The 11,165-nt window shown below is 39.7% G+C and overlaps 1 protein-coding gene across 1 annotated transcript; it reads right to left on the bottom strand.

Annotated features, from left to right (window-relative positions):
* Nucleotides 1-9,376: 9,376 nt before the first annotated feature.
* GSG2 (germ cell associated 2 (haspin)) lies at nucleotides 9,377-10,963 on the bottom strand. Its single transcript, XM_010285847.1, has one exon. The coding sequence runs from the start codon at nucleotides 10,961-10,963 to the stop codon at nucleotides 9,377-9,379; it is 1,587 nt and encodes a 528-aa protein (XP_010284149.1).
* Nucleotides 10,964-11,165: the final 202 nt, after the last annotated feature.

The raw sequence follows: 11,165 nt of genomic DNA on the forward strand, positions 1-11,165 counted from the left end.
CGTGCTTTCTCCTCCAGACACACCCTTACACCAGCATCCGATTTCACCAGATGTGGATTACGCAGTCTTCATATTCACTCCATAATGCTTTGGGAACATTGTAAGAAATCATGATATTTGGAAAAAGACTAGGAAGAAATTTAGCTAAATGGGGCGTACTATATTTATGTTCTGTTCTCATGGCTCGTGGGGAAAGAGGTTGTCAACTGTGGTATTCTTTTTCCTCTGTCAAGTTGTTGAATAATGATTTTGTTACTGCTAAACTGGTTACAGGATCTGTCCCTGAGGATGGCTGTAATAAAATAAATAATAGGGAAATGATCCACATATAAGTAGCTATGTGATGTTTTGTTCTAAAAATTGCCTTACTGCTGCAAAGGACACTAATTCTACGAAGCTATATATAGAGAATTCCAGTGAAAGAGCTGCTTGTCTTTCTCTGGAGCACAGGTTGGATCTTATTTTGGACCTGAGCTCTGCCCACTTGATGTGAACCGTGATGGGGTGACAGATCTTCTTGCTGGAGCTCCATTTTATCACATTCAGGGGGAAGAAGGAAGGGTTTATGTCTATCGCCTGGAGACAGAGGTAAAAACACTGGTAGCGTAAACACTCCATGTTGGGGATTTTCCAACCATGCCTAAGTAGTGACAAATAAAACATTCCTCCTTTGTCCTCTCACTGAATGTGCTCTCCCTGTATGGTCGAGGACCGCAGGATGAAGCCCGTGGTCCCGTCTCTGCCATTAGAATATAAAAGAGAAATAACGGAAGAAGTAAAACCATTCTGTACCTAAGGCATACTCATCACAGCGTGATAAAATCGTGTCTTTTGCCAGTACATAGGCAATTTGTTGGTGCAGACCTTGCTCTGCCAAACTTTTTTGCAACACTTGCAATAACGTGTGCATGGGTAGCTGCTAAAACTTTGCTTCCTGGGACTTGTAGAAAACAAAATGTTTTGTGGGCCTAGCTACAGGATCTGTTACACAATATACAGGATGTAGGTTAATTGCATCGTTTCGAATGAGAAGCGAACTTCAACAGCGGACCGGGAGAAAATTCTCTTTGGTGCACTGCTCAAATGTGCTCAGGACACGTAACAGGATGGTTGGAAGCAGAAAACAACGGGCTGGGCATCTGTTAGAATTCAAATAACGTGCACCCTCTTGTGGCTTATTTCTGTAATAGGGTGGAGGAGATGAAGTGGTTTCTCTTGTGAAACAAGCTGGGGGTCAACTCAATCTGCTATTGATTTAAGAAAAGATAGTGCTTCATCGTGCCCGCTTGCATAGGGCTGTCCAGAGCCACTGCTTCTGTGGGAGAATTTGCATGTTCTCAATGCAGAAGGATTAAGCTGTTGTTCTGAAAGTCAACTGGTATCTTGAACGTCTTATTATATTGTTTAAGGCTTTGCTGTTCACCTTTAAGCATTGTCAATGTGCAATAAGATTTTTTTTTTTATGTAAGAGCTACTCATGCTACATTTGCTATAAATGGATTTAATTCTTCCATGTTTTCATTCCCATTGAAAGGACAATTAAATGTGCAGGTGACCTCTCCTTTTGCAAGGTTTGGGTTTACAACGGCCAGCATTGGAGAAATCAATGGGGATGGATACGAGGATATTGCAGTTGGAGCCCCCCTTGAATATCAGCTTTCAAAGAGTTCCTCTTCTGGCAGCATTTACATCTTTACTGGTGATGATGAGATCCAGAGCTCTTTTTCTCAAGTACGTGTCTTGTTGGGAATTGCCTGCAGCACACCTTGGGGTGAAAAGCTTATATTTTTGTAGCAAGAGGCTGGGAGGAGGGATTTCCACATTTCATTTGCATTGATGGGTGAGAAGTGTGCAGATTTCAGATGGTTTATGTGACACCACAGGTTTCTGCAGCAGAGCTGCTCCTTAACTGCAATTATTCACCTGTCTGCTTAGGGAAAGGGGCTGGATTCAGGTGCTGCCTGTAGAACAGTATAGCCTTTTGCAAGCCTGCCTGTCCATTACAGGAAGTTCAGAGTCAGTATTTTGCATCTTGGGAGTGTTACAAAATCATCTTCACAGCAGCCTCGTGTAAAACAGGAGAGAGATTCTGACATATTTGTTGGTGTTTCCCCCCCCTTTTAGAAAGTAAAAGCCTCTGAACGTTCTTCAGGACTCCCAATATTTTGGACAATCCATTGATGATGGCTTTGATTTCACTATTGATGGGTCTCCAAGATGTTACAGTAGGATCACTGGAGAACGTGATTGTGCTCCGGTAGGTAATAAGTGCTATTTTTTAGTGTGCTGGGGAAATGCTTTAACGACAAATATAGAATCTGTGTTCCAAGCACTGTGTAATGATTCTATTTTTAATTCATCATCAGAGGGACATAAAAAAATCTTTCCCAGTGCTAGAAATTATATAAAATGTAAAGCCTTTAGTTTGAGTTGCAAAGGCTTTTGCCTTTGTCTAAAGCTTTGAACAAGTATGAGAGTGTGAAGATGAACTGATAACATAGGTCTAGGTCTAAGAAGACCTTGATGGCTGCAATTCAGCACGGATAACGTAGGTCATTTAGATAAAAAAATAATTTCTTGACAGGCCGTACCCCATTTTCAATCAGATGTCTGGTAGCTGAGTGGAACCGTGGAGTTCACAAAGGCTGAGATGTGGCAGACACATCTGGTTTTGTTCTTGCATTTTGTATTTGAAAACAAAGTGTAGATAAAGAGAGAATTTGAACAGCTAGATAATGTGTTTATCTAATGGAAACATAAACACCGTGTTTAATTCTGAAACTCCAGCCACATTGGTGTATTTTGGCTGTCTGTTCCTTCAGACTCTTGGGATTTTGTATGTTCTGAATGTTCCCAGCAGAAACTGGAACTTCTGTAAATAGGCTAGCATGGACCAGGTGAAATACCATGGAAATACTGAGCAGTTCTTATTCTTGCTGCCAGGCTTTCTTAAAACACTTCTCCTGTAATGTTTCAGTTCAAAAATTTATATTTGATTCTGTTCCTTATCTGTGCTTCACTGACCAGCTCAAGACCAGTTGTCCACTTTCTCACCAGCATGAGATTCAACCCCGAGAGAATAGTAATTTTCCAAAATAACAGCATCGTTACAGCAAAACTATATTTCAATGCAATCTCGGCTTTACCAGTGTTTCAACAAGGTAATAAATGGGAATTGTGATCAGATTGAAATCTACAGTCCTACACTGTCCTCAGGAACTTGGCACTGAAGACAACCTCTGGTATATCTAACAAAGGATTTTGAAAATCTTGCAGTGTTTTCACAGTTATACATTCTCTACATGGTGGATTTAGATGTGAAAATGGCAAAGAGGAGAGTACAGTTTGAAGATGGAACACCACAAGAAGTGGAAAGCTGGTGGTCAGTGAGCACATGTGCTCTGAGCTGCAGCTTTACACGCTGGTAGGTGATGGGGGTCAGACTAGAAGGGCTAAGAGGAAAGGTTTTTTAAAGAAGAATCTACGTCAGGATGACTCTTGAAATGCAAAAATACTACAATAGGGTGGAGTTTTCTCAGGTTTAGGCTTGCTGAGCATGCTTTACAGCTGAGGCAGGAGATGTGTCGTGCCATTTTGGTTTGTATCTTTGTGTGTGTGTGTAAAGTATTTCTAATCCTAGAACTGTAGGAGAGGCATGAAGCTCTATGAATCTACAGGATTAAGCAAACGTAAAGAAACTTTTCCACAATCTGTAATTGAATCACCAAACACATTATTCGGGCGATGTCATGGGAGCCATATGTGTAAAATGATCCAAAAAAGCATTTGACAATCTTATTGTCCACTGGTGGCTATTGAACAGTGGCCCAAAGAAAACGGCTGAGCCAGAAGGTCCCTAAATATGCCAGACGTCACCTCTGTTCCAGCTTCTCTCATGTGAAGACTTTTACATTTTAATGCTCAGATATTTTATCAACTTCTTGTTCTTCTTTTCTTGTAGCCATGTGACTTTGACTGTTTTTCCAATGTTTTTCTGAGAGTTAAACATGAGCTCTATAAGAAAAATGATAACATGGAATTTGCTGTTCCTGTGCTAGATACCAACCATCAGAAATGCATTTTCAGGTAATAAAACAAAACACTAGCAAAGAACTTTCTCTCTTTCCAGGATGCAAAGCTTTTACTATTAAGAAATAAATTGTGGTTTTCTTAGACTTTGCATGTCATCTTCTGATCTCTGCTAGCTTGCTAGTTATCAATCCTGTATTCTGAGTAGACGTCAGGGCCAGGCTTCCCCCTAACAGACACTCATATCTTAAGAGCATCTCACCTCTAAGGTCCAACCTCAGGTCTGCTAAAAAATTGCTTTACTTTTGACCATGACATTTCTCCTGTGCCTCTGTATAAAACGAGAGAGGTTCCAGCTGTGAAGAAGGCTGATGGTTTGTGTTTTGGGAAGTACTTTTCAGGTATTGGGCTCTACATTGGAACTTATGTTAAGACTTACGGTGTATTTCATAGTGACAGCTACACAATTTTCTAATGAAGTAATTTTAAAAATAATGAAAATTATGTTTGGGTTTTTTTATTTTACTTGTTTGTTTCAAATTGATTATTTGGGAGGCTGCAAACTTCTAATAAAAGTTAGAGGTGAAGTTTAACTTTATTAAACTTCTGCCTTTAACTTTATTAAATATTCTGCCTCCTCTCTTGCAGTTTAGCAGGATTCCTACAGCTAATCTAGCTCTTTCACAGTTAGTCTGAAATCCAAATCACAGCTGCTGAAAAAATTCCACAAAGTTCTGTAAAAAGGCAGCTTTTTGCTACTTAATAGGAGTCTTTACCACAATTCAATATTTAATTAGCTGCCCATAGAGCATAGGAAAACATGTAGCACTGAGCTAATGAACACTAATTACTATAGTCGCAGTACTCTTAGGGATGATGATGTTGATGGTACACTTATTTCCTAAGAATAATTCATGAGATTCTTGAGTGTTGGTCAGCATTGCTTAGTACTTGTGCGCCCAACATCTAATTATTAATTGTCATTGAACTTCTCCAGAAACATCAGCCACAGACAGTAGGTTTTTTTTATTGGTCAATAAATTGCTAAAGGAAGTAACCTCATCTCTACAAAACAGTGTGCCTGTAAGCTGGCACAGCATATGAACATTTTTATTCAAGAAAAACATGTATCTGGAAAAGGTATTATTATTGCCCTGTGGCAATCCAGGGTAAACAACTGGCATTTCTTTAACAAGACCTTGTCCCCAGTGAAGAATTTTCATGTTATGGCTAATAGATCTTCTCCTGGGTGCTGAATTACAGAATATCATCAATTTAGAACCGACTTATCACTAGAGGGTCTTTTATTTCCAACTTCTCCTTAATTGAGGTTATGGGAATTTTGGTTTTCAGACTCTTAGAAAAATTAGGACTGTTAGAATTTGACTTGATCTGTGTTTGCTTTCAGTTGCCTTACAAGAAGGACTGCAACAACAAGACCATCTGTACGACTCATTTAACTTTGACAAGTCAGGCTCGGTGAGTCATAGTATTATCCAGATTTCACATTCAGCATTCATATAAAATGTCATCTTTGTACAGAGGATGTTGTCTTCAAATTTTCAGGCAAGATTTGCTATCCCTTTGTTTACTTTCTATCCAATTCATCCTTTCCGTAACATCATATTCATACCATGCTGTAACTATATGCCTCCATGGGCGTTACTGGGCTGCTCCAGGAAATCTGAGGAAAGACCAAGGTTTAAACAACTATAGTCATCCTAAAATCACAATTCTGGCATGTAGTTGTGAATATGTGATTTTGTTTTAGGTTGATGCACAGCATAGCACTACAGCAAAGAGTTGCTCAGTTTACACAGCCTTAGACAAAACAGTAGGCATCACTTTATTGTAAAAATGTACCCTGGAGATTCACTGAAAAGCTAATCAAGTGGAACAGTGTTTAAAGTCTATCTCGATGTAAAACAGAAATGATAAAATATTATATAAAGTCTGGAGATGACTGCCTTTGATACTAAGAAGGAAGTGTTTTTCCTACACACCCTGCAGAATATTGCGTATTTAATTGGCCTATTGCATTATCCTGTGTGTGAAAGCATTTGGAGGGAGCAATTACTAGAATGTTTCAGGCCTCTTATTTAAATAACAACCCTTGGGAATTACAGGTCACCCATCTCATTTTTCTGTCTGCTTCTAGAAAGGAAGACACACTAAAGAAGTGACCATGAATGTTTCACTAACAAACAGCAGAGATGACTCGCACATTGCAACTGTGGTCTTGAACTACTCTAAAAACCTTCATTTTAAGAAGGTGACTTGAGGTAAGATCGTAGAACCACTCTTCAGCTAGCAGCCCACTGCTGCAAGAAAACCCAGAGCAGACTGCTTTTCATTTACTACCTAGTAAATCTTGACATAAGGTCCAGGGAAAGGAAAGAACATTTCAGTTGCTAGGACTAGAGCTTGAATACTGGATTTATCTGATTTAAGACTCCCAAGCTTTTATGGGGCTATTTGTACCTAATTTGTTTTATGGGAGCAGATACAGACTGAGTTGAATTTCCCAGTCTGTTTTTATTCAACATTAAAGAGCATTCTTACTCTGTTGGCAGCTGTCCTCTCCTGCTATTCACTGTGGCCAACCCATACCATTAACTTCTTTAGTCTCATCCTGTAACCGCAGAAATGGGGATCCAGTACTCAAGATGACAACTGTAAGTAGACATCATTATTTTCGCTTTTCCCTACCTCTAAATGATATTTCGAGTAGCTCAAAGTATCATCCTCTCCCTCTCTGCAACTAGGCCTGAGCCTCTAGTCCTTCGAATTCAGCATATGGCTAGTGTGCATTTTCTGAAGGCAGGAGACAACTTTCATATTCCTGCACTTTACTTAATGTCTAGTTTCTCCAGAAGGGAATGATGAGCAGAACATACATTAGTCATCATGTTTTAACAGTACCCTGGTGAGTTAAAAAGTATTTACAGGGTAATCAATATTTTGTTATGTCTTTCTCTTCCCTCAAAATAGGCAAAATTTTCAGTGATTTGGCAATTGGATGAAAGCCTGTTCCAAAATAAGCCTGCAATCACCGTTAATATCACCGAGTGTTGCTATTTTCACCACAAAATACCCTGTGAACTAGAAAGGAAATACCAGAATCCTTACTTGGTGTCCACACTATTTTTCAGTCACTGGTTACACAAAAGTATATTTGTCCTCTTCAACCTTTTAAAGCATTTGTTTCCATGTGAAAAATCTTTCCTTCCCCTATGATAATTCTAGCTTTCCTCATACTTTATTTCGGTAAAAGGTAGAGCACCCTCTAAGGTCCTAATTAAAGCGTAGCATGTATTTAAAAGCTTGTTTCTGAAATGGCAAAGTAGGTTCTGACACCCTCCTTCCTTAGCAGAGAGAACAGATGAATAAAATATCTAATCCAGTTCTGTTCCAAGTAAAGCTTTCTTTCCAAATGATTGGGATGAGAACTTACGTTCAGGGTGTTTTTCTCGATTAGGGGCTGTCTAATGTGGGAAAGGTATTGTTCAGGTTCCTTTCTTGTCACATTCCCCCCATTAAAATTATGGGGACTGACTAGTACACAGCATTTTCTAAACAGAGAGCATCTTTAAAGCGTAGCTCTAGCAGCTACACTTGACTGCAAGCACAGTTTAAGGGAAGGGTTTCTATATGAATTTCATGTCCAGTTTTGTGAGGGTAGAAGCTTTAAATTTTGATTACTAAAAGCAATACTACATATTCACAAATTAGCATTGGTTTATGGGGAAACATTTCAAGGCAATGGCAGCTTTCAAAATCTGCAGTAATAGAAAGCTACTCCAACACTACTGTACCATGTCACCAAGTGGGCTGGCACCTCTTCCTTCATTAATTACTGCCACTGTTTCCATCCCTCTTGTACAGCCAATTTAGCAGTTCTCAAACCATAGAAATAAAAGACCAAGGCAAGCAGATAATGTTTCATCCATCATGCCTTTTTTTTTAAAAAGCATAAATGAAAATAGCACCATTCTGACTGAAGATCCTTGATGTCAGATATGTATTCACAGCCATCCTTACCAATTAAGTTTTAAGAATATTCAATTATATTGCATTACTTTAGTCAATTAGAGGAAAAAAGATTGAGAGGATGCCTAGTAAGATTCCAATACAATTTCTATCTTAATAATTTCAAGCACAGCAGGTTGTCAAACCACTCTGTGGTAATAGACAGCAAAAGTAAAGGGTCTGGAAGACAGAACACTATACACAGATGTATAGACAGACTGCATAGACATTCCAGTTCTAAGAAATCTGATGATGCTACCTCTTAATTACATAATGCATCTGGGTTGTTGGATGTACTATTTTTTAATAATAATAATAATCTAACTCACTTTTCACTTAGTTTGATTTATTATTCTCTTTAGACCAGTTTCTTTCATGTGCATGAACATTAGTGAAGGACTTCTTGAAAACAAAAAATTCAAATTTAATGTAAGTATAGCTTCAAACTTAGGTTATCTGATCTATCTGCAGTCAGGACTAAAGAACACTTATTATCTTGTGCATTTTCTTCTGCAGATAAATGGAGAAAATCCATTTAACACTACCATCAAGTTACAGATTTGGTTTCCTATCAGTGTACAAGGTCACAATATAATGACAGTCAAAAATGCATCAGGAACACAGGTACTTTTTCTCATTTTTTTTTTTCCTAATCCAATACCTCTTCACTGGTCCTAACAGAAGGAAAAAAAAATCATATTATTGCAGATTAGACTGTTTTTAAAACCTACACTACAGAAACTTTACATATTAATATTTTGTAGCATCATTCCAGGTACAAATTTTGTAAAACTGAACAAAAGTCCATCTTTAAAATTAAGTTAAAAGGTGGGGTTTTTCCCTCTCTGTCCCCAAGAGGTCTAAGAATACTTACCTTTGTCCTTGCTGTCCAGAATTTTATTTTTGTTAAAAAAAAAAAAAAAGAATTTGTAAGAAAGACAATATAATAAGGAAAGAACTTTTAATAATCTAAGACTAAAACGGTAAGAAAACTTCTGTGGCATTCAAAACATTAATTGACCCTACAGGAGTCTCCCTCCCTCACACCCCCACACCCCACCCCCCCTTCTCAAGTGTCAACTCTCCCCTTATCACTCCTCAGAAGAAGTACCTATGGAAACATCTTAAAGCAAAAGACCTTTTTCGGGGGGAGAACTGACATTTTTTTATAGTGTATTATACACCTTGGTAACCGATCATAACACTTCTTCACTGTGCCAGGCATTGTGCCAACATTTAAAAAGGTCATACATAAAAAACAGCAAAGGAGAAAGGCAGTATCAGTGACTTAGTTCTTGGAAACATTGCACTCCCTTGCTCACTGGAAGAGGCTGCTGTTTTGTAAAACTTCATTGGCAGACTCAAAGGTCAGTACTTCTTTGTGGAACTTAATGAGCTGCTGCTTTATTTTCCTCATGGCAGAAGTTGATTTCTTTTTCTTGTAGCGCATGTCTTTCAAAAGTTTATCTGACAAGTAGTGCAGCCAGTGGACGTTGCTGCGTGGATGATAGTCAGTCCAGCTGTTGGAGTTCTCTGCTTTCATTTGCCTGTAGATATCAAACTGGTAGTCCCCTGTGCCTTGAAACAGTTCTTCATCAGTGGAAAGGTCACAAAACACAGTTAACCCGTCCTTCTCCAGCCGAGACAAAGTATAATCTATGATGTTGACGTGAATCCCTGCTGTGGGGATCGTGTGTGTTGCCCCATTCAACACATAATTAAGCTCCTTTACATCTGTTTTCTTTACCAGCACATTCCCCCAGTGCAAGTCTCTGTGCTCGAAGTGCAGTTCCTGTTCTGCCACTGCCAGGGAAGCAGTGACCTGGTGCAAAATGCTTTTTGCTGTTCCCACTGAGCTTAACCTGTTTCTCATATTCTCCAAGTCACTGCCTCCAAATTCAAACTCCAGAACCATGAAGAGCTGCTCATCCCCAAAAAAGTCTGGCCGATCATTTTCTGATCCTGTTATTTTGTGGTATTTGTCCCAGGCTTCCAGGAGATGCTTAGGATAGGCCCCTTGAACACAGTGCACAGAGTACAAGCTGATGAACCCAACAGTCCTATTCACGGACTCTTCAGACAGAAGACTCAGTTCTTTTGAAATTATTATCTCAGGCAGAATCTCTCCAAAGGTCTTTTGAGCTTCACCATTTACTCTTTCAGTCCCCTCAATGGGAATTATTTTTAAGGCCACAGGTCCTTGCTCACTGTGGATCTGGAAGACCTCTCCGAATACCCCTTCTCCAATTTTCTTGCAATCTTTCATCTTCTCTAAAGGAATGCATTCCTCAAAAGCGATAGGCCCCTCCTGATAGCACTCCCCAAACACCTTCTCTGCATCTGTAAGCATTAGCTCCAGGACAGAACAGGAAATCCTGGGAGCCAGCAGGACCATAGAGGAAGTGGACCAAGTGCAGCACTGAGCCTGACTAGTAGATAGGGTTGCTCGGTACCCTGAAAGCTGGGATTTCACAGAAGGGGTACAAAGGATGCTGTTGCAGGAACTCTTTTCTGTGGTAACTTTCTTCTTCTTATGGAAGGACAAAGATGCTCGAACTCTACCCCAGGAATGGGAGCTATTGAGGAATGAACAGTCATTGTCTGTTATATCTACAGACATCTCCAGAACACCCTTCTTTATTCCTTTTTGCCTCATTCGTGGTCTGAAAAATGAGTTATTAGGCAGCTGCTGGCTCTTGGTTTTGTACCTTTTTGGACGGAGCCTCGTTTGCCTCCCCCACCGGCTGGCACTGAAGCCACTGATGCAAGCTTTTCTACAGGTACTTCCCTCTCCAGAAACAACTTTGGTACTTTTATGATTATTCTCCAAGGTTCCTTGAAGGTCCAAAGGAGATACTGGCTGCTGGTAGGCAGGTTGAATATCTGTCTTTCTGTTGAGTTTCATGCTTGTCAGCCACAGTGGCACTTCTTGAGGGTCCAAGACCACCACTGGTGTAAGCTGGTACTTCTTGGTTTTTTCTCTTTGACAACGCAAGCTTCCTCTTGTTGAATATCTCCTTATATCATCACATGGCTCATCGCTGTCATATGGCAGAGAGTGCCGTGGCTCACCATGAAGGGGAGGCAGCACTGCCTGAGGAGTGGTT

Source organism: Phaethon lepturus, unplaced genomic scaffold, assembly GCF_000687285.1.
Source record: "Phaethon lepturus isolate BGI_N335 unplaced genomic scaffold, ASM68728v1 scaffold12094, whole genome shotgun sequence".
NCBI lineage: Eukaryota > Metazoa > Chordata > Aves > Phaethontiformes > Phaethontidae > Phaethon > Phaethon lepturus.